The sequence below is a fragment of the Sphaerodactylus townsendi genome, linkage group LG05 (assembly GCF_021028975.2).
Source record: "Sphaerodactylus townsendi isolate TG3544 linkage group LG05, MPM_Stown_v2.3, whole genome shotgun sequence".
In the NCBI taxonomy this organism is placed as follows: domain Eukaryota; kingdom Metazoa; phylum Chordata; class Lepidosauria; order Squamata; family Sphaerodactylidae; genus Sphaerodactylus; species Sphaerodactylus townsendi.
This window is the reverse complement of record NC_059429.1, coordinates 19,433,999-19,461,868: the sequence shown is the minus strand read 5'-3', so window position 1 is coordinate 19,461,868 and position 27,870 is coordinate 19,433,999. Positions and strand designations below refer to the sequence as shown.

General features: G+C 49.1%; 1 protein-coding gene across 2 annotated transcripts; it reads right to left on the bottom strand.

Annotated features, from left to right (window-relative positions):
• Positions 1 to 1,137: 1,137 nt before the first annotated feature.
• Positions 1,138 to 27,489, bottom strand: UHMK1 (U2AF homology motif kinase 1). 2 transcript variants are annotated; one of them, XM_048498354.1, is made up of 8 exons: positions 26,990 to 27,489; positions 23,001 to 23,293; positions 18,767 to 18,958; positions 17,236 to 17,330; positions 15,506 to 15,582; positions 13,947 to 14,045; positions 3,813 to 3,901; positions 1,138 to 2,845 (listed from the first exon to the last, which is right to left on the bottom strand). In XM_048498354.1, exons 1-8 carry the CDS (start codon positions 27,228 to 27,230, stop codon positions 2,699 to 2,701), a joined length of 1,233 nt encoding a protein of 410 aa, XP_048354311.1. In that variant the 5' UTR covers positions 27,231 to 27,489; the 3' UTR covers positions 1,138 to 2,698. The 2 variants fall into 2 exon arrangements, with proteins under 2 accessions (XP_048354311.1, XP_048354312.1); XM_048498355.1 differs by lacking the exon at positions 26,990 to 27,489 and adding an exon at positions 24,711 to 25,507.
• Positions 27,490 to 27,870: the final 381 nt, after the last annotated feature.

The window sequence follows — 27,870 nt, the reverse complement described above, 5'->3', positions numbered from 1 at the left end:
TTGATGGGCAAGAGACGCTCAGAGGTGGTTGGCTATTGCCTGCCTCCATGTCATGAGCCTAGTTTTCCTTGGAGGACTCCCATCCAAATACTAGCCAGGGTCAGGGCTGAGTGTTTTAACTGGCCCAAAGTCACCCAGCAAGCTCAGCGGCTCCAGTGGGAATCTGAATCTGAGCGTCCCAGGTCCTGGTTGCGAACCTATGGCACTCCTGATGTTCATGGACTACAATTCCCATCAGCCCCTGCCAGCATGGCCAATTGGCCATGTAGTCCATGAACATCTGGAGAGGCCATGTAGTCCATGAACATCTGGAGTGCCATAGGTTCGCCATCACTAGTTTGATCCCTTACACTCCACACCACAAAACAATAGAGCCGGTGTGGTATACTCCCCCTCCCTTGCATGCACTCCTCCCTCCCTCCCCTCCCTTTGCATGCCACCCCTTCCCCTCCCTCCATTAGGGTGGGTGGGCCATGTCCAGATGCCGGGTCCCCTCCCCTTCCTTTGCATGCCCCCTCTCTCCCACCCCCAGCAACCATCCTGGTCCACAGATCACCTGATCCATGGGTCGCACAAGCCCTTCCCATCTTGCATGTCACCCTTCGCTCCCCTCCCCTCCCCCTCCCTCTGCTAGGGTGGGTGGGCCAGGTCCAGATGCCGGGCCCCCTCCCCTTCCCATGTCCATAGCAGGTGGATTCTAATCTGGAGAACCCACTCCTCCACCTGAGTGGCAGAGGCTTATCTGGTGAACCGGATGTGTTTCTGCACTCCCACATTCCTGCTGGGTGACCTTGGGCTAGTCACGGTTCTCTCAGACCTCTCTCAGCCCCACCTACCTCACAAGGAGTCTGTCGTGGGGAGAGGAAGGAAAAGGAGCTTATAAGCCACCTTGAGTCTCCTTACAGGAGAGAAAGGTGGGGTATAAATCCAAACAACAACAATAACAACTCTTCCTCCTCCTCCTCCTAGAAAGCAACACAACCATGCAAATGGCCATGTCAAATTCAGACGCACTCACAACAGCTTGCTGAAGAACTGGCTCCCCGCTGGTGAATGTCAAATCTGACATGAGCTGAACCATGGTGCGTTTGACCACAATTAGGGGAAGCGGGCAATAAATATTTCAGTTGTCGGAAACAGTATTCATTTTTTTTTAATTTTTCCTTTATCAGAACACTTTTCTGGAGCGGGGCTGCTCAGCAGCGGTGCACAGAGTGCGGGCTCCCTTAAATAATCTGGACAGAAGATATTTAATTACATCTCAAAGAAAACATGTAAACACTCGGAAACGGTCAAAATACAGTCAAGACGGGCAGTGCTAACGTTATGTCATCAGGGCAGACAGATGGAGACTGGCCGGGTGAGCGCGGTCGGCTCTCAACTAGATCCATGGCTCAACCAGTTGAAAGTGCAAAGCGATACGTTTGGTCTTCAGACAGAGTCGCTGTCTTTGCATACTCTATGACAAGCTTCAAGTTTTGATACGGGTTTTTTTAAAAAACCCTTCTGCCTGAAAATGTGCTCAAAAATCTGGTCCCCCCCACCCCCAGCTAGATAAGGATCGGCTCTACAGTGTGTTGTCACAATAAGCAAGAGAGCAAGGTCAGGCAAGTCAGCGGGAGAAGATGGAGAACCATCAGAGGACACCTGAAATGATGCTGGGAAGATCCCACACAAATTCAGGGTCACCTTTGAAATAAAGTCTCCGCCTAAAGAAGCGTTTTAGAGGCGCCAAAGCTGTCCAGTGCAAGCCCACGTGGAACTAAAAACACACCGGCTCCCGCGAGAAAGGGTTCTGCACACTGCAAGAAATGGCTGGAAGTCACAGCTGGGAGCCACGGAAAATTTCCACGGGCAGAAAGGATCTCTGTAAACACAGCACGAGTTTCTCGCCTCCCCCTCTTCTATTGCAATCCCCAAATGCCTCCCAACGCTACTCCCAGTATGAGGAGAGAATTGGAAAATGGGCGTAGAGAGTGGGGGGGGGGTGGTAAGGCAAAAATCACCCCCCTTTCCATCTATGGAAACCTTCTGCCTGGATCCAACCCTAGTAGGGCAAGCAGTACCTTTTCTGGTACTTTGCCTAGCTAAGTGTACATACATCTTTACCCCAGATCCCCTGCTTTTAGGACAGATGTTCTGCACTTGGAATAAGACACTTTTCTACAATAAATGTCTGCTTTTTCTGTCGCTAAGATGCTCAGAAGAGCCTCCTTGCAAGCTTAGGGCAATCACGCTTGTAAGGCTTGGCCGGGTTTCTAATCTTGTTCCTCAATATCCGGAGAAGTCAATTTGGCTGTTTCCTTGTCAGGGACTGGTAACGCAAACAGCTCCAGTGAGGCTTCACCGAAACTTTAAGACGACAACAACCTTCTACGTCACCTTTTGGTACTTCTTGCTTCTGAGGCGTCTCAAACGTCACCACTATGAGAAGACCTAAAAGTCTGCTTGCTTTTAAATTCCTGTATCCGTTGCGCATTTAGAAGTCCAGGTATCGCAGAGTTAACCGAGGAAAAGGGGGCAGGCAGAGTTGGCGTTCATCAAAGCGAAAACAAGACCTATCGGAGTCGCTTTTGCGAATCACAAAATGCAAGAGCGGAGGCGCAGGTTCCAGCTCTTGGGGGTGGGGAAAGACAACCACTCGGGCAAAGCCAGGCGGGCAGGGGAACGCTCCCCCACTCCTGACTGCAGCTGCAGACTAAAGCACCACTTGGTACACGTATCCCCTCCGATAGGCACTCAGTGGGTAGAAGGTCGCCACAACAAACTTGTCGTCAAACCTCTTCCCGGTCAGGGCTCGTTGGGCTGCTTTGGAATCACCAGCGTTTGCATACTCAACAAAGACCTAAAATGAGACCGGGGTGGGGTGGGGGTGGGGAAGAAGATGGGCATATTGAATCTCCTTGCATTTTGCATAATGATCCGCCCTTTATCTTTTACACTTAACGGATTCAAATTTAAGAAAAGCATTCACCAGGTTAAGATTTCACACTTTCCCATCAAATTATCTCTTTGGTAGATATAATAAGCGTCCCAAGGAACAACATATTTGTGATTGTGGCATAAACCAAATAGAAGATGTAAAACATTATATTTTGCATTGCCCTATGTTTGATCACATTAGGAACTTATATCTTGAAAATATTCTTGACAACGTTATCTGGTACTGAGGAGAATAAAGTGTGTTTCTTGTTGGTGGATGTTTTTGAGGAAGTTACACATAGGGTTGCAGCATTTATGTTCCTTTCTACTGAACTTAGAATGCAGAAAGGTTATAGCTTAAAGAATAAGTTGGAAGATTTGAAACTTGGTAAGAAATGATGTAAGAGCTGAAAAGTTGTAAATTCTTAAGGTCATGTTGCCACAAATTGTGAATATAATGTGGTTTCAATATGGTTTCTGTTTTAATTTGTTGATCTGTCATGTAATTTGAAAGGCCTATGGCTAACAAATAAAGACTGATAGTAGAAAGTGCATAATGATCCAGCCGAGACATCTGCCTTCTTATTCCGAAATGGGCAAGGGATTGGGTTAACTTACTGATTCAGATGCCACGATTTCTGCCATGCAAAGTTCTCCCCACCTGAATTGCAGTGGGGGAAAAGAGTTGGGGGGAGGGGGAGGGTTTCTGAACACCACCACTGCTATTTTTCTCAAACCTGCCTTAGTATGACTTTTCCTGAAAGCCCAAAATGGTGCTCTTAAAGTATACTGCATGCAGATATTATTTGCTAGTCTCTATATACAAAATTGAAACGTTAGGGGAAAATATTAAAATAATGCTCATACCGCTCCACACTCCGTGTACTTACTTGGCCTTTGCCTGGATTCTCCTTTGGAACAAACAAGGAAACTATTTGCCCGTATTTGCTACATTCTTCTCTGATATCATCCACTATATCTGTGGAATCAGAAAGACAGTGTAAGAGTCGAACCAAAGAACTGACGGGTTGGATCTGAGAACTCAAACCAGTGAAATATTTGCCTTTCACCACTGCAACAAACTGCTCTGGAGGAACAGCATCTTTAATCAGAAAAAGGCCCTAGAAAGACTCCACAACTAGCTGAGCAGAACGGCTAGACCCAACCTCCTGCACATAGCAGAGGAAGAGTTGTCTTAGGATGCAAGAACCCCACGTCCAGATGCCCACTCAGGAATGAAACTCACTATACTCTGTCTCAGACAAAGATGTTAGTACGGTCAGTTGAGGTGCAACCGTTGAGAAACTTGTATGCTTCCACAATAGAATACAGTCCCGAACAAATATGAGACTTATTCATTTTTACGCGTTGCCTTTATCAAAACGCATTGCCTTTGTCAAAAAATGTTGGGCATTACTGAACATGGTGCTTTGATACAAGAGCATTGAATGACTATCACCAAACTTTAAAACGGATGGGGCTAGGTAGGCACTAAGACCCAGGGCTAGGTAGGCACTAAGACCCAGGTGTAGTAATGCACTGCTGATCCAGCAGCACCGTGGTAGAACGTTGGGACGCCAACGGACCTACGGCCTTGCTGGTCGCACCGCACCCCCACTCCTCATCCCCCCATGAGTCACGGGTCATGAACTGCCTGGCTCAATCACCGGGCGCAGGGACAATGGTCTTGCCCCCAGGTGAGGATTAGGCTCAGACGCCGCCTCTCCGCCAGACGTAGCTAGATGAGATCATGCATCAAGCATGATGATCTCCCCGACTCCTCGGCCTCCCGGAACTCCCCCCCCGTCCTCCTCCTCCCACACGCCTCAATAGGGGCTGGACCTCCGTCTCCCGGGCTGCTGGCGATCTCCACCAGATGCTATCTCCGCCTCGCTCGTTTCTACGCTGACCGTAATGACAACAAGCTGGTGTCAAACCCGGGAATCCTCAACCTCCACCTCTGCTCACCGTCAGCTTCTGGGAAAGGGGTCAGTCATGATACCGGTCCGCTGATCAGCGAGATCCAGGGACCACTGCTTTCGGTATCGCTTCGTCCTTCTGATCGGCAAGATCCAGAGACACGGGCCCTAGGACACTCTCTCGGTCCGGGACGGAACACCGGTGAGTATGGGAGCTTGCAAAGCAGGGCTTATGACAAGCATCGTGCTGGATCAACTGAAAGCGCTAACGAAATGCAGGGTCCCTCAGAAGAGAAGCGGGAGCTGCGAAATTGGTTGAGGAGATTGAAGCTCTCAGTGTCCATGGTACCCAAGTAGAGGGGGACATTGGAATTTAAGGACTGGAAAACATCGGCGACTCTTCGCGACAGAGCCTCGCCGATGTCGCCAAGCTACCGACGGGAGACAATGTTTTGTCGCCATCAGCCTGCAGACCTATGGCTCCCTTGCTGTAGGTCAGCCTCCTTCGATCTTTCACCTTCAATTTCTAACCCTGAATTTTCTATCCACTAAATTGGACGCTCGTCCCCTTCTGCCCTCGCCTCTTCACCCACTCAAACTTCCTCACGTTCAGCCGCCTCCCCTTGCTCCGCCTTCTCTCATTTTCCAAGCCACTGCACTGGCCAGCCATCGTGAATAATGGCGCTGGTTTCAAACTCTCTCTAGAACGATAGAAGCCACGATCTGCAGAAGAAGAAACCCTGACGGAAGACGAGATGTCGTAGATTCTTGCATTGTGCCCCGGCCCCACAGATACTGAGGGGAAGGTGGCGTCATTCGGCGGGTTGTCGAGTACCGCCTTTAAGCTATAACATCCTCACTGAGCTCCGCGAAAGCAACGCGGGACGAGTCACTAGCCCCTACGTGGAGAGGTGCATGCTGGAGGTTATCGCAAGGAACCACCAATGGTTCCAGATTCACTGGAAGACCACCTTTCGTGATGCTCCTGAGCCCTGCACAATTTGTGGTCTGGGGGAAAGTGAGTTCCGCCAGCAGTGCTTCAACAGAGCAGTTGCCACCAAGGCGCGCCACACCACAAGCAGCTTTACGGCTTCGATGCTTTCGGCCAACCTCTAACGGTCAGATTGTCCTGCCTGAGGCCACCCTACGGTCGCCTTCGAGTGCTCTATAAGGCATTTGTGCTAAGGTCCCCAACGCTGCCAGCCAACCCAGAGTGCCTCCCATCCGCAAAACCCCTAAGAGCTCCTATGCCGAAGTTTGTGAACAGGCTCCAGGAAGCCTCAAGAGGCAGGCGGTAGATAGCGAGGAGGCTTCCAAAACGAAGCTCCTCATGCCTTCGCAAAAGAGAACGTCTTCCCACGGAGTGCCGCAGGGCGACATCACGTGGCCTGGGCAAAAATCCCAACCGCCGACACATGCTGCATAGGCTTCGCCAGGACATCGGGTCCCTCACTTCACTTGCTAGCCTCCTCACGCAGCACTCTCCACCAAGCGGGAGGCAAGCCTCAGGATAACTGTTTTAACTGCGCAGACCCGACACTTCCTCGGGCGGGAGTGTAGGGTGAGTCTCGGGTGGGGGGGCCTACAACTCGGGATGGGAGGGGAGGGTCCTCCCCAGGGAGGAGAAGGCCACGGCTAAGACCCGTGCCCACGCTAAGCCAGAAAGGCTTCCACTGGAGAAACGACTCGCCCGTCAAAACTTCCCGCCTCGGGCCTCCCAGCCCAGACCGGGCGAGGAGAGTACTGTGAGCAGACTCCAAACGCCAAGGCCTCCCTGCCAAAACCACCCCTTCTCGTGGCATCTCGGCCAAAGCATGCACTCCAGCCCATCTCCTTGCTCCCCACGTGAGGTTCTTTTGTTGCCCCCAACTCCAGTATGACAGTGCTTCCATCCCTACCGGGACAATTAAGCAGGTTGCTAGCATTCTGCCGCTGAACAGGGACTGTTCATCGCCCCCGGAGGATCGACTTCCACGCACTAAGCGCTGACCCATCCATCTCCAGGTCTGGGATGTCATCCTGGCTGGTGGAGTTGTCAGTGTCGGAGCCAGCCAAGCGCCAGCTGGATTCTTCTAGCTCCCATGCGCTGCCCGGGCTAAGCCGTAACCCAAGTAATAGGCTACATTTGCAGCCCCAGCAGCCAACATGGCGCAGGCTCTACACCACCGCCGCAGCGAGTGGAGACGCTTTATCGGGAGCTCCCCGCCCATACCTGGAGCTCGCCATAGAAGGGATGTAAGTTCAAGGGCCTGGTGGACACCGGGCGCTTGGATGTTATCAGCTGGTCAGAGCAGCCGAGTGGCCCGGACCAGTGGCCGCACCGAGGCTTGCCCCGCACATCTGGGGTGGGAGACAAACCGCGAGGCGGAGCATCCGGCCAAGCCACGGTCAACAGCCCAGGGCTCGAAGCGCAGCGCTCGATAGTCCGGCCTATCGCTGACATCCATGTCAATCTCTGGGAAGGGACCCCATGAGTCAGGTTAAAAACGCACTCTGGTCTGGGATGGGTAAAGTCAGCCACAGACCACTGGATCCCAATCAGGCCTTCCAAAGACTCATCACTTGCTACTTCCGTAAGAAAACCGTTTCCTCCTCCCTCCTTTCTCTTTCTGTTTTTTCGACTAGTAGAGGCGCTGGGAGGGCCACCTGGCTTTGACTCTCCTGGCCTCCCTCCCTTTGATTAAAATCTGGGCCTGTCCTGGTACCGCAGCACTGCCAGTGACAGGCCCCAACTTAGGGGTTGCTGCAAACACAGATCCACTCCCCATGATTTGGGTGGGTGGCTGGCCAAGGTGAGCCGCAGGGCAGCTGTGTATGAATTCAGCTTGCAGGCTCCCAAGGCCAGTCGGGCCGTTGCCCTTAAGGAGCGGGGTCTCCCGGACGGCAATTCCCCAAGATAATTCGGGTCAAAAATTTAGCACCATCCAGCTTCCCAAGCTTAGCCACCAAGGTCACGGTAAGTGCAACTCCCTTTGCAAAGAACCCCTCTTTTCCTTTGTGTGGTGCAGGAATCTGCCTCTAATCACGTTTATTGCTTCATTCCCCGGATGCCCCATCCCCCCAAAAGGCTTCCAAAGCCCCTTTGTGTTGCTGATTACATGCATACCCACAATCCCCCCAGGACCCTCGCTTCTGGTTCTCCTCGAGGCTTCGGACCCTCAGCCTTCTTGACGCACCTCTGATGACGCTTCTGAAGCTAATTTCCCAGGGTCGCCTACCTCCTGCCTCCTCCCCTGTCAAACAATCTAAAGAAAGAGGAGTAGGGCGGCCTCAGGAGGATTGCATTAAAAGCAACTCCTTCACAGGCTGCAAAACAAGCTCTTCTTCCTTCTTATACTAAATCCTAAACACTAAACTCCTGATCCTCATCTCCCGCCATCCGCTTCTTTAAAACTGAGGCCTGGATGGGACCTCGCCCCCCCCCCCCCCCATAACCTGGGAAAAAAGGTGTGTTTCAGTCCCTCTTCCTACAGGTCCTCAGTGGACTCCGGGATCTGCCCATGACAGGCCTAACCCATGGAATGGCGCTTTAGGAGGAAATCCAACCCCATCCCCGGAGATGGAAAACACATTCTCTAGAGGATCCCGCCCCAGCGACCTCTTTAACAGGAACGCTACGCCTAACGCCTCTAAAGACTCCGAATGACCTGGGGAGACGCTAAGGCCACTCACCAACCAAGCCTCCTAGAGTCGCTGCGCCCAGCAAAGACCACCCCCGGTATCACCTCGGTGAACTCTTCTGTGCCTGACATCTTATGATCATTACCGCCTAACTCCTAAGCAATTAACAACTCATCCTTTGCCTGCTCTACTGCTTCCCTGCCGGCTATGCATCGCTCCTGACGCAGCCACCAGACCAACATCTGGGGAGCAGTTTGCCTGCCGCTGCCAACGCCTCATCCTTCTGCCTGGGCTAGTACTCTAGGAGTCGGGAGCCTGCTAAGCTCCTGCTCTGCCCCTGGCCTGGTAAAGCCTCGAGACTCCCCCCTCCTAGCGGGAGTCTGGGCTAAGCCCCTTCTATGAATGCCTTCTATCCATCAGGGTAATTCTATGAGCGCCGACTGGGGACCTTGCTCGCCCAAACCCTCCCGCCGGGCAGCCTCCCTTTGTCACCAAGACTGTCAAGCTAACCATCAATTCCAACACCTGCGCTCGCATCACCGGGCGCAGAGCAAGCGGCTGAACCGGTAATTCTGGCTCCATTCATCGCTCGCCGCTAATTGAACTGCACACACACATCGGAGTGACATTCCCTCTCGTGCAGTTCGAAACATCCTGCTCCCCAGGGGCTGGTCTTGGACCCGCGGGAGAGAACGCTTTAATTATATTCCCGCTCGACTCTCTGCCGTGGAACTCTTGTTGCCTCAGTCAGCCTCACCATCGCCCTGTACCCCAGGCTCCACTCCCGGAGCTCCTGGATGCCGCCTGGCCCGGGCTTCTGCCTTTCGGACCCTCCTTGTCGGATGACGCTGGGTCGCCTCTCTCTAAGCAGAGTGCTCCGCCTCCCTCCTCGTGAACTTCCTAGTGGGGAGTCCCCCTGGACTCCGCTTCTTACAATAATGTTAAGAGACTATTGGCCTGGCTGGCCTGTGCCTCTTAAGGTAAGTCCATCAACTCCACTCTCCACTGGGGCTCTTGGACGCCCCTGGCCTCCTAGGAGCAGCAGGAACTTCTCAAGGCCAAGCGACTCCTAGACAATCGTGTCAGCTATTGATTACTTGTTGCTGTTGGCACCACCAAGGTTGTGGGAGAATGTACATAATATGTGTTGTTTTAATCTTTCTGATAAATTCCCAGTTGATTCACATGAAAGTGCGTGGAGCTGCAAGAAGTTGTATCTAATCTTAAAGCAAGTGCATGATGTTTTGTCTTATTGGTGGTCAGCCCTCTGGAGCTGGCTGCCGGGAGGGGATGGCTTAAGTGCTATTGCAGGCCAGCTCCTTTGGCATTGGTTTACCCTTTTGTGTGGCTCCCACATCGGATCTTGTTTCGCTCAATGCGTGTCTAATATTGCCTGTAACGTGTGTAAGTAGCTCCCTCGAATTTTCCCCTTACCCCGCAGCCAAGTTCTTACTGTTACACAAACAGCTTGGTCAGCTTGACCAGACGTATGCGGAGGAGACAAGCCGCCCCTTTAAATCGGCCTTTACAAGCTGGCCCCCCTTTTCTGGGTAAAATGTAAAAGGGAGGAGATGTAGTAATGCACTGGCTGATCCAGCAGCACCGGTAGAACGTTAGACGCCTAACGGACTCCACGGCCTTGCTGCTGGTCGCGACCAAGCACTCCCACTCCTCATCCCCCCCATGAGTCACGGGTCATGAACTGCCTGGCTCAATCTTCACCGGGCTTAGGGACAATGGTCTTGCCCCCAGGTGAGGATTTTCATAGGGCTCAGACGCTTACGCCCTTCTCCGCACGTAGCCAGATGTGAGATCATGCATCACATGATGATCTCTCCACCTCCCCGGCCTCCCCGAACTCCCCGTCCCTCCCTCCTACACGCCTCCCCAATAGCGATAATAATAAAAGGTGCCAGGAACCGCAGACGGGAGACTCACAAGGAACACGGACTCTCCTCGGGTCTCCAGGGCTGCTGGCGATCTCCACCAGATGTTATCTCCGCGTCTCGTCTCGTTCTTACGCTGACCGCGTGGGTCGACAACACCCAGGTGAAGCATTCTACAACAAAGATGGTCCGGCATTGAGTTCTGTGGTGGAGGAAGAATCTACGAACATCTTTTTGTGAAATAGAGCATAGCTGACTTTGGAGCAGCAGTGGCGTAGGAGGTTAAGAGCTCATGTATCTAATCTGGAGGAACCGGGTTTGATTCCCAGCTCCGCCGCCTGGAGGCTTATCTGGGGAATTCAGATTAGCCCATGACTCCCACACACACGCCAGCTGGGTGACTCGCTTGAAGTAGAGCCTCACACAGCTCTTCTGAGCTCTCTCAGCCCCACCCACCTCACAGGGTGTTTGTTGTGAGGGGGGAAGGGCAAGGAGATTGTAAACCCCTTTGAGTCTCCTGCAGGAGAGAAAGGGGGGATATAAATCCAAACTCCTCCTCCTCCTCCTCCTCCTCCTTCATCATCATCATCATCATCATCATCATCATCATCATCATCATCATCTCCATCTAAAATAGCTCAGTGGCTAAGAGACTAGACCAGGGGTTCCCAACATGGTGCCCACTGAAACCTTTCCTAGCAGGGCTTTTACCCAATAGAACACTGATTGGCTGTGCAGATCTGATGGACCACTGGAGATTTGACTGGCTGTGCAGATTTAAAAAAAAAACTCGGGTGGGAAAAGCTGTGCCAGGAGCACAAGAGCCTTCTCTGTTTGACTGAAGTTAAGCTGTGCATGCAGGATAAATTATTTTTAAACAATACATTTATTTTGAAAAGCATCCGGTTATCCCAGCCCCTTCCTGAAATGTTTAAGGGTCGTGTTGCATTTTCGCATAGCCTCACTCCTGACATTTTGAGGTTGGCTCTGCCACCGGGGCAGCCAGGCTGAGGTCGGGCCAACCTGCCCCTGCCAGGATTCCAAAGGCGCCTGCAGGCTCAGAAAGGCTGGGGATTTCTGGATCAGACCACTGGCAAAATAAAGGTCGCTGGAGATGAGCCTGATACAACAGCTAATTGGCAAATATGTAAAACGGATTATGAAAACCTACATGCTCAAAATAATTACGTGCACACAGACTAAGGCCAAGGCCGGTGGTGGAAAACAAGGTAAACATATATTTTATCACTCAGCTCAAATTCCCTACACGTTTCGCCCAAGAGGGTTCTTCTGAGGAATCTGGAGAGCCAGTGTGGTTTAGTAACAGTGGCGTATCTAGGAGGGAGACAGAGAGGGCTGATGCCCCCAGTGCCACTCACAGGGGTCACATGGGGGGCACATTTGTTCGGTCGCCCTCCTGCCCACCCCCCCACAAGCCAGGAAGGGGGCTGGAGCCATGAAGCTTGGCCCTTAGGTTGGGCAGGCAGGGGAGTGACAGAGTGGGCAGCCAGAGCAGGCAAGCAAGCGAGCCATAGAGTACCCCACCCCGACTAATCTATGATCACCCGCCTGCCTGGCCCGCCTTCTCTCTCTCTACCAATGCACAGAGAGAGGGGCAGTCAGGGAAAAGAAGGGGCGGAGACAATGCCAACCTGGCCAATCCCACATCCTCTTGTCCAATCAGGAACTGACCATGTGAGGCAAAAGTTGTTTGTTTGCTGCTGTTCTAGATGAGGAAGGTGCACAATGTGCAGCCGGGCGTGGAAGTGAGAGTCCAGCAAATGAGGTGAGGCAGGCTGGGGTAGTGCCTGCCACTGCTGCTCCTAGAAGAATTCGGCCTCCTGATGGGTAGAAGCTGCATCTCTTTGGGGAGATGGAAGTTTCCCCTTTCATTCAGACTTGTCCCCCACACACTGTAGTTATCGCTCTTCTTGGTGCAAACTCACCTTTGAGATCCACCTTGCAATTGTCCTACAAACGAGAGGCAGGGCAGGAAGCAGCTTTCGCCATTGTTTCATGAGGTCTTCCTAGGAAGCCACGTTCTCTCCCTTCAACAGGTAGGTTGAATCCCCACCCCCACCCAAACGCTCGGAAGCACTTTCCACCAGCATTCAAAATGGTGCAAAACTGTGTACAAGCTTAACGTTCTCCAGAAATCTTCAGCAAGGTAGATGTTTTTCAAAGAGTCTGTGTGTATATTGTTTCCTGGCCAGATCTCTAGGGCTTCTTGTCTGCATGATGCCACTTCCTGGTTGAGCAGACAATGAATATCTGTCTATACACGTTTATAGAGGTATTTCAGGGAACAGGGGGCATTGCTTTATCTAAAAATAGGTGTCTGATTTTTTGGGGGGGGGGCGCAACTTCAGTTCTTGCCCTGGGGTGCCATTTTATGTAGGTACGCCCCTGTTTAGTGGTTAAGAGTAGCAAATTCTAATCTGGAAAACAAGGTTTGATTCCCTGCTCCTCCACCTGAGCAGCAGACTCTAATCTGGTGAACAAGGTTTGTTTCCCAGCTCCTACACATGAAGCCTGCTTGGGTTACCTTGGGTCACAATTCGTTGAAAACTCTCTCAGCACCTCACAAGGTGTCTGTTGTGGGGAGAGTAAGGGATTAGAATAGTAAGCTGCTTTGAGACTCTTTACTGTAAAGAAAAAGGGGGCATAAAAACCAACTCTTCTTCTTCATCTTCTGTGAGTCTTGCAGGGTTTTTTTTTTTAAAAAAAATTTATATATGGCCCCTCCCCTTCCAGGCTTTTAAAGAAGAGTATAAGATCATCTTACACTGTTTTTTGAAAAACCACTGCAAGAAGTAACAGACTGGCCGGAAGAAGCCTCTTGGGTGAAGCACATAGAGAACTTCAACTGAGTAACAAAACATATTTTTACCTTATTTTGAACTTTGGCCTTCCTTATTTTTTATCTTGTGCTTACACAGGTATAAGGTCAGAGTAGTGTAGCAGGCCTTGCATGTGCTTCCAGGAGCGATATTGAAAGAAAAAGCTTTAAGCTTTAAGCAACAGAGAACACAGTTAACACCACTGACCTACACCAAATATGGTACAGCAAAGGTGTCAAACTTGCGGCCCTCCAGATGTTATGGACTACAGTTCCCATCATCCCCTGCCAGCATGACAGCAAAGACACATCAACTGCTCAGCGCTGCTGGCAGTATGAACCCCTCTGCTATAGACAGTAGGAGCTTATAACTAGCGCACTCAGGATTTCTGCAGATAGGAAGAGGGTTCAGGGCTAGAGAGCAGATATTAGAAAACTGAATATGGACTAAGAGCCGGCTAACATGCTAGGGAGGCCCTTCTTCCAAAACCCGATTCATTCAAAAGGTTGCAAACATATCTGCTTTGTCATCTGGCCATTCCTTGAACGCTCTTGCACAGAAATGGTTTGTTTCACCCATCCCACTCCAACATGTCACTCTGAGTTGGAAAAGCCGCAATCTTCTTTTAGAAAACTGCCCTATGGGGCAGGCCATTCTTGGAAGCATTCTCTGACTCATCTGAACCCACCTTCCTTGCTACTCTACTCTGTGGCATACTTCGCAGCCAGTACCTATTCGAAAAAGGGTGGGATACGAACCTTCAAATTCTTTGTCATTTTGAAGAGCAGCATCGTCCAAAATATTTAGCAGCCTTAACACGGGAGTTGGAAGCAACACCAGGTCCTCAATGTGGGGAGCTGGAAACAGTAGATAGTTTCAAAGAGCAGAAGGTTATTTCATGAAAGGAAGACAGCAACTGGTTGACAGAGTGGCTAAAACTTATCAGCTCTACCCTTAATAATATTAAAACCTTCCTCTATTTTCTACCATGCTTTTCATCATGAGCAAGTCATTACAGCTAACTTCTATAATTACGTTTGGACAAACTGTTCACACATTTTTGGGGGTCACCAATGTCAGAGGAGTAGTCATGTTCAACTGCTGTGGGCACATAACCTTTGTAGCCTGCTTCATAATGTAGGTTTGACTACAAAAAAATTCCCTTCTCACTGGACACAGTGTGTAACAGACTTCCCTCTGTGATACACCTCTGAAGATGCCAGCCACAGATGCAGGCGAAATGTTAGGAACAAGATCCACCAGACCACGGCAAACACAGCCTGGAAAACCCACCACAACCAGTTGAATCCAGCCGTGAAAGCCTTTGACAATACACTGACTACAAAAGTTCATTCCGCTGTACATTTTTTAGTTTTTAAGGTGTTCCAGGACTCCAGCACGTTTTGATAGGTCACTGTCATTAACTGAGGCTTCAATAAAAGGTAAGCCACATTCCCCATGACTCACTCCTTAAAGTGAAGGACTCTGGGAGATGTAGTCCCGATGGCACCATTTCCCAAGCAAAAAGGGGCCGACCGAACTACACCTCCCACGATCTTTCGCTTTAGCAACACAGTAATCATCAATACGCCTTCCCACCCCACCCCTTGAAAAATGCAATTCTCTCTCTCATGTGCAAAACCTCAGGCCCACTCACATGCCCTTCCAAAAGCCCTCGTTGGTCTCCTCAGCTGCTTGTGGTCGAGCCTCCTGGCAGTGGCCGTTCAAAGCCGCCACTCTGGTGCCCCGTGGCTTGAAAGGAGACCACTAGAAGCAGCATGCTCTCTGCCCTCTGCCACCTATCATGACCATCAACAGTTTTCCAGAGTCCATTGTACTTTTTCTCACAATAGGCTTTATTGCTAGTGTTTATAAAAAACACCTTGGATTAACTCTACCTCATGCTGCTTCTCATTAGTTTTAATCAGATAACTAAAATATAGAAAACGTGTGAATAGCTGCACAAATCAATCACAAGGGCATAAAATTTCACCAATGAAAGCGTGACAGGTTTACTGTCTTCCAATAAAAGAGGGAACGTCTCCAACTTGAACTGTATTTCGGAGTAAAGGAAAAATTAAAAAGATCTCTAGTCTCAATAAAATAATTGCAAGTGATGCAGACTATCTACATGACCCGCACCTGGGATTAACAGTGTGCCCAGAAGAAACTATAAAAAGTCCAGAAAGTGACCATTATGGGCAAAACAGTTCTTTAAAGAATGAAGGCTGTTGGCTACCTTGGCAAGAGAGATGGGATAGATTTTTTTTTAAAATGCAGGCTAATACAAAAAACCTCAACATTTTATACAACTTACCAAAAGGAATGCTGAAGAAGGGACTGTACAAGGTCTCTGCAGCAGAAGCTCTTTTCTCCTGCTCCTCGTGAAGCATGCTAGAAAACAAAGGCATCCTTTATTTTACACGGCAACCTAACACCAATCCTCGGAATAGGAAAAAAAAAACAATCTGCCAGAAAGACACAAATGAAATCTCAGAGGGATTTTGTTCAGGCATTCAGGCCAAAAACGGTCAGCTCAACAATAGCAAGCCAGCCAGCCTTTGTTAGCATAAAGATCAATAAAATAAATACAATAGTAAAAACTGGAAAAAACATAGGTCCCTTCCGCACATGCAGAATAATGCACTTTCAATCCATTTTCAATTCACTTTGCAGCTGGATTTTGCTGTGCGGAATAGCAAAACCCACTTGCAAACAATTGTGAAAGCGGATTGAAAGTGCATTATTCTGCGTGTGTGGAAGGGGCCATAGATACACGAAACAGGAAATAAAATGGTGAGTAAAAAGAAATCCACTGACTTTTAATAACTTCCAAGAAGAAAGTGTGCCACTATCATACAGACAGAAGGATCAGGATTGTTCAGCTCAACAATAGGAGAAACCTCACTGAACAACTCTGAGCTTCCTCCTGGCTGAATCTTCCCCTGGAGCGGCCCACTCAGAGTCATACTACAAGTGATGGAGGCCACGGATCCATCTCATGGCCACTGGCACGATTAAAATTGCTGGGATGCCCCAGTGTGGCAGCTCCTGGAGCTCTTGGACCTGCCCCCCGCCGCACCTTTTCAGGTACAAAAACAAAGCACGGGGGGGGGGGGGGGGGGGGCTTCTGGCATCATTGGATCCACACATGATCCAAACTCGGGGCCTCAGGCAAATTCTTAAAAACTACAACTGCTTCCAACGTGGCGCCAGCAGCCACAGGATGGGTCCACGGCCACTTAGTTATTTCCTCAGACACTGGATTGGCTCTTTTCCAGTGATGGCTCCAACATCAAGGAATGCCTAGTTGTGTCGGTCCTCAATGCTGTCTGCCTTCCATGATAAAATCAAGGCTGTTCTTTTTAAGTGGGCCTTCTCCACCTAATTTCATAAGGAGAATATTATTACCTGTGGATAATTTTTGGGAGGGGTGCAAGCTGTCAATAAATAGGCAAACAAATGGAGGAGGCATTCAATAACAGTATTGAATGGTGGGTGTGGGAGGATGGTAAAATTAAGGTAAACTGCCTTTGGATCTCTGGATGAGCCTCTGCTCAGGAGTTCATTCCTTGAAAAGGATTTATACCACAGGCAATCAGGACCGCAAGCTGAGTCAGGTTTCTTCTAACCCTACTCCAGCAGATCCCCAACAGGGAAAATATCTCCCCATTCAGCTCAAGAAAACCACAGGGGGACTGGTTTGAGCTGGGCCCTGAAGTACTTGGGGAAATATTTCCCACAGCTGACCTTGACTAGTTCAGGCTTGATAAAGTAGCCAGAAAAAAACTACCCCAACCAAGGTGCCCCAGCCATCTCTAAAATTAGGGTACAGGAATGGGAGGTGACACAGTGGTTCCTCTACTCACTAATGCACAGCCTAAACAAACTCTGTCAGATGGTTTGTGGCAGATAGGCAAGGGAAAAAATGGAGGTTGGGAAGAGTCATCCTGTTACTTCCAACGCAAACCTGGAAGTGATGTCATGGCATGACATCCTTTCCCCATCTTACCACCCGCCCTCTCCCTGACCCTGGGGTCAGCATACCTTTTGAGGAGGTCTCGGAGATGATAAGCTGGGATGGCTGAATTTTCCACACTTTTGCTGACAAAAATGTGATCAATAATGGCAGCATTATTTGCCTAGAAAGGAGAGGAAAGGGGAACAAAATTTACTCCTAATAGTTGGTCTGTAAAGCAACACAGAGCTATACCTAAGAAAGCACTGAAAATCTCAGAATAATATCAAACTGGTATTGTTGAAGGCTTTCACAGCCGGAATCACTGGGGTGTGGTGTGATTTCCGGGCTGTAAGGCCGTGTTCTATATGTGGCTGTATGGGCAGCCACAGATGCAGGCGAATCGTCAGGAGCGAAGGCTGCTAGAACATGGCCATACAGCCCGGAAACCACACAGCACCCCAATATCAAACATGGCTTACTAGCATTTTTAAATACTTGCAATATGAAAGCAATAAAAATGGCAGCTGACAGAAGGTGTTTCCACATTAGACCTTATAACCACGGGGACCTGTGCAAATTGCCCCCTCCCCCATTAAGGTTAGCCAGAAACCTCTCCCTCTTAAATGTAAATTCTCGCCTTAGAAATTACCCAGGCAACTGGCACTAGCTCTTCATGGCATTATAGTGCCAATGGAAACAATATTGTGGTGGAAAGGTAATGGTTGGTGTTTAGGAGGATTTTTTTGTTTGTTTTCACTACATCTATGTGAATGCAGACCAGAGTCCCTTTTAATATTCCATTTCTCCAGCATCCATCTCTCAAGCCATGCAGAATGCCACCTGCCTTCGAGAAAGATGCAATTTTGAAAGCACATGAAGAGCAACTCCCACCAAAACTGTAAGACATCTTCATTGGAGACTGGTGGAATGCTCTGTCAGATGAGAATCAGGCCCTGTGGGACCTGATGCAATTCCTCATGAGAACCAGCATGGGGTAGTGGTCAAGAGCAGGTGCACTCTAATCTGGAGAACTGAACTTGATTCCCTGCTCTGCCACTTGAGCTGGAGGCTTATCTGGTGAACTAGATTAGCTTGTGTACTCCAACACATGCCAGCTGGGTGACCTTGGGTTAGTCACAGTTCTTCAGAGCTGTCTCAGCCCCACCCACCTCACAGGGTGTTTGTTGTGTGTGTGGGGGGGGGGGGAGAGAGAAAGGAGATTGTAAGCCCCTCTGAGTCTCCTTACAGGAGAGAAAGGGGGGATATAAATATAAATCCAAACTCTTCTTTTTCTCAGGGCCTGTAAGGAGGAGATGTTTCACCAAACCTATGGTTGAGGCAGCAATGGTTTTCCATCTAGTGTCCTCCCCCCCTTCCCCTTCTATTTTTCTGTTTATATATGACAGGGAATATATTGGATTTTAATACATTGGTTCAGCGCCATCTGGAAGTCTATCTTGGACAGAAAATGGTATTGGCGTAAGTAATCATACTGTTTTATTCCCACACTGGAAGCCTCCCTGAGCCTGCAAGGGAAAGGGTGGTCTAGAAACAGAACTAAGTAACTAAAACCCTCAAAAGAATAATGGTTTCCCCTCTCCAAAGTTCACCACTCACCTTCCATTCCCTAGACTGGACAATGTGTTTCAGTTTAATTCCTGAGAACATCTCTACCAACACGACTCCTAGACTCCAGAGATCGACAGCAGAAGTGCATTGGGTTCCAACTTGCAGTCCAGCCTGAGACAGGTAATTCTGCAGCTCGGCCTCAGGGGCCCGATATCCATCTGTCTGAATATATTTCACATCCTACGGAAAATCAAAAACTGCTTTAGAAAGTTGAATCGTAACCCAACATCGCTTGTATGTTTTGCAAGGATACCTGAGCTTCTCATGAACAGGGATCCACAGCTAAGCGGCTTGTTTAGGTTGCTTCACATGGTGAATGATACGAAAAGTACAACCACACTGTCAACATTATATTGCTTCCTCTTTGAATTAATCAGACAATTGTTACTAAACTACCATATATACTCGTGTATAAGCTGACTTTTTCAGCACATTTTTAATGCTGAAAAAGCTGCCCTCGGCTTATACTCGAATCACCCTCCTCACCCAAAGGCAAATCAAGCAAATGGCTACAGCAGAAGGTAACAGTGCGTATGTAACAGTCCCCATGACTTGTAACTGATGGCTAGCACTCTCCCTTCCTCCTCAGCCAGCTCCACCAACGCTGCCACATTGGCAACCCAGCTCTTCACTTATTACCGTATATACTCGAGTATAAATATTCAAAAACATTTAACCTACGGATGCCTCAATTAATGTAATTTTATTGGTATCTATTTTTATTTTTGAAATTTACCAGTAGCTGCTGCATTTCCCACCCTAGGCTTATACTCGAGTCAATAAGTTTTCCCAGTTTTTTTGTGGTAAAATCAGGTGCCTCAGCTTATATTCGGGTCAGCTTATACTCAAGTATATAGGTAGTTTGAAGTTATCCTCTTACCAAATAAAATTCCAGAGCGGCACAGAGGCTCTGTGCTGTGAGTTGATCTTTGCAAAGAGAAAACAAACAGGAATCTTTGCTTGCTCCTGGATGCCCCCTTTTTAGTTTTTAAGCTTTTTGTTTCCTTATAATATTTATGTTCGTATCTCATTCCCTTTACGTTTCTATGCCTTTCTTGTGTTCCCACTTTTTCCCCCCCAGCAGATTCTTTTAGGGATATATTTATTGTTTTAATATACCTTACCTTATCTTTTAATTGGTTTTATTTTATCTTCCCTATGCTGGTCTATGGCCATAATAAAGGTTGACTGACTGAGCGACCGGCCCCTGGATATACTCAAATAAGTGAGAATTGGATGAACTCTCCATTGAAGTAGAACGACTGAAAGAGATGTGATCTCTGAAATGGTGACATCAGTGTTTTCAACCTGGAAGTTTTATAGTAGGCTGAGAGCAAAAGCTCAATCGAGGGCATCTCCTCGGGAAGAAGCCGACTTAACAAGCTTATTAGTAAATAATTTACAAGCAGTCAAAAATAAGGGAGCAGGAAGGAGCTACAAACTGAAATATCTGAGAAGTCAGACGTAGTTAACTGCTACTGTGGCATTTAAGTCACTACACTCTAGGGCAGCGATGGCAAACCTTTTCGAGTGCGCAACTGCAACCCAAAACTCACTTATGTATTGCAAAGTGCCAACATGGCAATTTAACCTGAATACTGAGGTTTTAGTTGAGAAAAAACGGCTGGCTCCAAGGTGCGTGTTACTTGGGAGTAAGCTTGGTGGTAGTCGGTGGCTTTGCTTTAAAGCAACTGTGCAACCTTTTGAACGGAGCACAGGCACCAGGCCCGCCAGCTGAGGCCTCCCTGGTTGCCATGGTGCATGCACGCTGTGCCCAGCAGCCCAGCCCAGATGTGGGGAAGGGACGATTTTCCACCTCCCCACATGACAAACTCTGTGCATGTGTGCCCAAAGAGAGGGCACTGAGTGCTGCCTCTGGCACGCTTGCCATAGGTTCGCTACTAGGGCTCTAGGGTCCCTTCCACACAGCACAGGTAGAGTGGGTTGCAGTAACCCGCTCTCCTGTTTCCGCATTTGCGTGCCTCTGTGCAGGCAGCGACTGGAGCCTGCAGAAATAATGTGGGTTGCTGTAGCACACTGAGGCGTGTCTTTTTTCCCTGACTTTCCTCCTTCCGCTGCGTAGCTATGTGGGCAGGCAGGCATGGACCACCACAGCCATGCTGACGTCTCGTGATGGCACGAGATGTCTCTGTGACCCTGCATGACTACGCAGCTGCGAGGCGGGGACTTTAAAAAAAGGGAAGTGTGGGCGATTTAAAGCGCCTCCTGGCCAGCTGTTCGCTCGTGAGCGGATGCAACCCGGGTTTAAACAAAAGAATTGCGGATAGTGCAATTTTAGAAAAACCCAGTTCGGGGGACTTAGGGCAGCCTTGCTTTAGGGGCGAGAGCTGTGCCAAGTTCCCCCCGAAAAGGGTTTTTTTACCGTCCCTCTCCCGGGTTTATTGGCCCGTGCGGAAGGAGCCTAGATTTTGACTTCCATCCAAAGACAAGGACCAACATAATAATATTCCAGTTCTGACTATCACTGAAGTCTGGCCGACAGCTAGAGTACTGGAGCACCGAGCCTTCCCCCAGAAGCAGTAGGATAACTTGCAGGCCGTAAAGTTGCTGCATGTCACAAACTTAGCTCTCCACCTACAAAAAGAGGATCTTAATGATATAATTTAGTAAAAGAAAATCCGGAATAGTAATGGATATATTATTAATGATACGTGGTGAAGAATAGCGATAATTAGTTCACAGGAAGAGCTCCACTGGTTTACATAACATCCAACAACCTTAACAAATAAACTTAATTAGTCTAATAAAACGCCACCTTCCGCGTCTTCACCTCATTGTTAAAGTATCGATTATTATTCTGGATTTTCTTTCACTTGACAAGGAGGAGGAGGAGAGTGCTATAAGACCCACCAACTACATCGGCTGGAGCCTTTCTAAACTATCTTCGCAAATAAGCTTCATCACTCTAACAGTACACATCAATGCTCACGTGAATTAATTAATAATCTCTTTCACCCCACTGTTTAATAACTACCAAGTGTGGAATGATGATGGCCTAAAATGATCACACACAATAAAATATCATACATCTTAACCATCCGCATGGCTCATTAGGGATAAGAACAGCCCGGAGAGAAAGTATTTTGTCCCTTTAATGAGGCGCTATTTATCAAGAGGTGTCACTTAAAACCATGCCATGAAAAGATTCATTAGCTGGTTTTCATACAGGAAGCCTCTATTAAAGGAATGGGATTTTTTTTCCCTCCAGGTCTGCATGTCCATTCACAGTGATGGAAAAGCAGATGTACAATTCCTGTCTTTTTGCACAAAGGATTCAGGAGATGTTTTAAATGAAACCACACACGCAAAACAGAATGGAGGCTCCCGGCCTCTAGTTCATGGAGTGGTGTAAACAGTTTCACGGCTGGAGACACTTATTTGGTTTCACACCAAGCTGAAAGTGTTCTGAGAGAAGTATCGCTGCTCATGGCATACACGTTTATTTTGTGCAACTGCTCTTTTGGGATAAAACAGGGCTGCAGGTTTTTGAAACAAAATGCAAAGCCAACACAATCTGTTGGGAGAAGTATACATACCACGAGCAGTAATTCATCTTTCAAGCTTTTTTGGGGGGGGAAGGGGAGTTGGCAAATGCCAGGATGTTGGGCTATAGCAAGGGCCGCCTAAAAGAATCCAGCAGGCTGACTTTCTGAAGCAGTTCTGGTTACTGGGTGGACCCCTTGCCTTCAGAAAGGGAGAAAATTAATTAATTAATTAATTAATTAATTAATTAATTAATTAATTATTTGCTTTAATATACCGCCCTATCCCCGAAGGGCTCAGGGCGGTGAACAATATAATATCATGTATAAAAACATAACATATAATTTAAAACAATTACGTTCTAAAACAGTGTCCCACGAAACCCTCCCAGAAAAGAATAATGGGTCCCGATGATGTTAGGGACCCCTGTAGACCCGGGGGGGGGGGGGGCAGGGCACCCTCAGCGGCTGGTCTCTCCAAAGGCCCGGTGGAACAACTCGGTTTTACAGGCCCTGCGGAACTTTCCAAGGTCCCGCAGGGCCCGGACAGCTGGTGGTAGAGTGTTCCACCAGGCCGGCGCCAGAGCCGTAAAGGCCCTGGCCCGAGTGGAGGCCAGCTGCATCATTGAGGGGCCAGGGATCTCCAGTAAATTGGGGGGTAATGTCAGAAACTGGCTTTTAAAAGATTGCCTACAGAGTTTCAGAGTTGCTCAGCAAACCTGATTCCCTTCTTTGAAGCTGAGTCCAAAGTCAATGAGCTTGAAACACTCCTGCTCGGCGCTCCAGAGGATGTTGCGTGGCTTCAGGTCGGCGTGCACATAACCTTTGTGGTGGAGAAAGGCCAGGGCTTCCAGCACATCCCGGGCACAATGTTGGGTCATCCACATGGAGCAGCCGTGTTGACTGGAATGCACGAGGAGCTCCGACACGCTGATGTCCAGCAGCTCCAACAGAAGAGAGTGAGACGGGCCTTTGATAGAAGAGCAGCTTGTAAACACCCCATACAGGGTAACTGCAACCAGAGAAAATTAAAAAGAAAATCAATAAGAGCTGTTACACCTTGTACAAAAGTAAAATGGAAGTCCAGCGGCACCTTATGACTAACGGAAGGCCCCTTCCGCACATGCAAAATAATGCAGTTTCAATCCACTTTCACAACTGTGTGCAAGTGGATTTTGCTATTCTACACAGTAAAATCTGGCTGCAAAGTGCATTGAAAGTGCATTATTCTGCAGGTGCGGAAGGAGCCAAAGTCTTGACCTTTCTATGATGAGTCAGAACTCACTTCTTTGGAACATGGAAGCAGTCAGCATTGAAGCAATTCCCATAGTGTTACTCAGGCACTCTTCCTTGCGGCTTTCTTGGGCGCTTGCCTACCCACTGACAACCAACCACCCTCTGCTTCTGCAAGACAGATCATCTTTCCCGGAGAAGGATCCCCGCCCTTCACTCCCTGATCCTGTCAAAACATAACTGACAAAGCATTGCAAGAACTTGATCCCCTTCTCCTGATTTCCCTGGAACATTTGGGTTTGATTACACAGAAGGTCATTGCTAACATTAATATGGCAAAATATCAGAACTCACTGAGTCATTTGCACAGATCCAACACATTCCAAGATGAATGCCTGCAGCAACATGGTGTTCCCACCATTTGGGAATCACTGATCCAAGTCATTCTTTTCCCGTAGCCTTCATAAACTGCATAAACTACTTTCCCATGGCCTTCGTATACTGCAGTCATATTATTGCAAGTAACTTTTGGTACAATGGATAATTTCCCCTGCAACATACATGATTATCTCACTGTTGCTGTTGGCTATTACATAGCAGGGAATGTTTCACACTCGAGCCTCTGCCATTCTGCATGCTGTTTGGAATTACCTTTCTCTTGAGGACTGCACAAATGAGGCTGAAGAAACCAGCATTTATCCTAAGTGACCTATTAGAGATCGCCACAGATAGAACATGGGGTACTTTGTAGCTTGGGAAGATCAGGTTAACTGTATCAGAACTCCTTACTCCCCTGCACAGATGCTTCCTGACATAACTATTTCTTACGCCTTGGCTTGGGTACCAAAGATGCAGCAGGTATTGATCAGCTATGAAACAAATGTCAATTCCTGAATTGGGGAAAAAATGAGGCAAAAACCTTACTATTTCCAGATTTTTCAAGTGGATAGAAAACGTGTGGATTCCAGGCAGTTTGGGGACTGGTTCCAACGCATGACAAGAAGTTTTTGCTCCATGACTGCTGTACTAGTGATACAAGTATATATCACCAGGAAGATGGGAGTTAGTGTCTGATTGTTGTGAAGCTCAGGGACACCCACACCCACACCGACACCCACACCCACCCACCCTTGATTTCTGCTGTTCAGTGGAGCAAATGAAGAATCCCAGTAAAAGAAATAGAACAGTATACGTACGGACTGGGAGATAGGGTGACAAGCTGTCTCCACGTCCTGGAGTGTGAAGAACATTTTGCATCCTCTTTTCCTTGGCATGTCAGCATGTCTGGAAGCCTTCTCTGAGTCTCAAAGGCATAGGCCATTTGTGCACGCACTGCTTACCCTGAAGTTCTTTGCTACGCAGTGGGTTTTCCCACTTTTTTTGTTTGCATGGGGATTTTCCTCCCGCAGAGTGTCACTAGTCGATCCGCCTGCCCCTTCCTTGCAGTTTTCATGCAACCTCCATTTGGGGAGGTTGTCTGCTGCCTTTTCCTCCCTGCCACTCTTGGGCTAGTGTTACGTCGCTAGACCACGTGGTGAGTTCTAAATATGTGCGTCATCAAGAACCAAACTTTAAGGGAATGTACACTCAATGAGAAGGAGACCACAGTTGTGTAGATGGAAACAGCCATCGTTGTGATTTTCTTTCAGTGATGGAGGAGCAAGGCTTATTCTGTGTATTCCTCACATTCTGAGACAGAGGCAGTGGTGGCCACACATAAAGTACCTACTCTCATAAGTGGACCTTAATATCCTGCCATATAAAAAACACAATTGCCATAAAAGCTGGCACATTTACATGTTTGAGATCAAGTCTGAGTCACTAACTGTTCTTCTGAGGAGATGCCGTGGCTCAGTGTGACATCTTTGCATGCTGAAAACCCCAAGTTCAATTCCTGATATATCCAGTTCAAAGGATCAGAGAGTGAGTTTGAAGAAGAAGAAAAGTTTGGATTTATATCCCCCCTTTCTCTCCTGAAAGGAGACTTAAAGGGGCTTACAATCTCCTTTCCCTACCCCCCTCTCACAAACACCCTGTGAGGTGGGTGGGGCTGAGAGAGCTCCAAAGAACTGTGACTAGCCCAAGGTCACCCAGCTGGCATGTGTTGGAAGTGCACAAGCTAATCTGGTTCACCAGATAAGCCCCCACAGCTCAAGTGGCAGAGCGGGGAATCAAACCCGGTTCTCCAGATTAGAGTGCACCTGCTCTTAACTGCTACACCAAGCTGGGTGATATGCAAGACCTCCATTCAAGACCTTGGGAAGCCGCTTCCAGACAAGGATCAGGCAAGACCAACCTTGCTAGACCAGCAGTCTGACCCGGCAAGACAATTTCATGTGTGGCTGCATGTAAATCCCACCTCACTTGGCAAGGGGCTTCCTGCGGCCTGTTCTACAGGAGAATCAAGGGCAATTTCTGAACGCATCCTTATGTAAAAATCCCTCATAACAGAAATGCAGGGATATATCCACTAAAGATGGTGACCAGGGTATGTACTGCCCAGCGTTTGGCTGCACTCTCCCACCCCAAACTCCATATGAAGTTGGGCCGGGGCCAGTTCAAGGCTGAGCTTGGCTCTACCTCCGAAGCCTGCAGTTTAAAGCTGGATCCAGCCCTGCTGAGCCCAGCCTTGCACTGTGGGCTCTGCCCTGGCCAGCCGAGCTTCATACTGCTGGCTCCCCTTCCGAAGTTACATGGACTATAAAATGATATAAAGCCAGGCCCAACCAGGCTGAGCCTGCAGTTCAAACCCAGCTGGGTCTAGCTTTACACTGTGTGTTTCGAGAAAGAGCTCACGAATTAAAGCTAGTGGTTCTCAACCTTCCTAATGCCGCGACTCTTTAATACAGTTCCTCATGTTGTGGTGACCCCCAACCCTAACATTGGTCCGTTTTACAGATGGAGAACACTGATGCAGAGTGTCTTAGGTGACCCCTGTGAAAGGGTCGTTCCACCACCCAACGGGGTCGCGACCCACAGGTTGAGAACCGCTGGACTAGACCCTGCTAAGCCTAGCCTTGAACGGAATGCAATAACACCAATTCCAGTGGAGTCCAGAAGCAGAGGCCCAGGTTATGAACCTAAATATGCCTTTGCAGAAACGTGTCAGTCTCGGGAGATGAGTTCTAATCCTGCCCACTTTCTGCCATGCCCGTGTGTAGGAGATTTAAACACAATTTAAACCCCCCTACCCTAAATACATCTTTGCAGAAAATATCAGGCTGGGGAGACGAGTTCCAGTCCTGCCTGCTTTCTGCCATAGGAGATTTACACATAATTTAGAGCACTTCCTCACAGTGCAAGCCCTCCCCACATGGGTTTGAATTGATCCCCCCCCTTCATTTGCCCCCTCAATTCCTGCGCTTGCCCCCCCCCCCCCCCGTCCTCCTTCCTGCAAACCGGCCCTCCAAAGCAGCCCTCTGCATCGCCCCCGCCATTTCGCAGCGGCGCTCTGCACATGCTCGCGGCCCCTCACCGATGCTGCGGTGGCCCCGCAGGTCCTCCAGCGCGGCCCGCTCCTTGCGGAAGCCATAGTCGCCTCCACCGCCTGCCCGCGCAGAGGCCGGTGGCAGGAACTCCTTGACGGCAGCCGGCGGGGCGCGGGGATGCCCGAGGCAGCGCGCCCGGAAGACGGCGGCGGAGGAGCCGCGGCCTAAAGGGGCCTCCACCTGCCACAGCCGCCCGGCGGCCGCCACCACCGGCAGCCCCGCTGCCATCCTCAGTCCGGGGACGAGCCAGTCACATCGTCAGGCGCTCGGCCTCCGTGACGCGGCCTAGTCCGCCGCCCTCCTCTTCCCCCGGGCTGCTGTTGCTAGGCAACGGCGGGACCAGGCCCGGATCCTCCGTGTGCAGATTTAAACCCATCAATTGCAACTAGCTTCGATCAGATCTCTGTATACTAGGCTTGCTGCCTGGTCCCCCTGGCTGTGGGGCTGGCCTGGCCCGCCCTTTCCCTTCTCAACTGGGAAACGGGGGTGTAAGACATCGCACCACCCACAATGGAGGTTTAAGGGGTTTTGGCAGGCAAAGCAAGCTGCACCCCTCACCTCTTCTAGTGCCACCTGGAGGGGGTTTGTCAATGCAAACCTATGCAGGATCCTGCAGCAAAAGCAATGCAACACGACTTTAATTAAAAGATGAATTAAAATACCCACACCGGAAGCAGTGCAATAGCACTTTTAAAAAACGATGACTCAAAATACCCACACCAGAAGCAATGCAATAGTGCTTAAAAGATGAATCAAAATGCCCACACCAAAGCAATAGCGCTTAAAAAGATGAAGCGAAATGCCACACGCTTCCAAGTTATCTGGAACTCTTCACCTGGCTGCATGTTTCAAAGCACACTCACAGAAA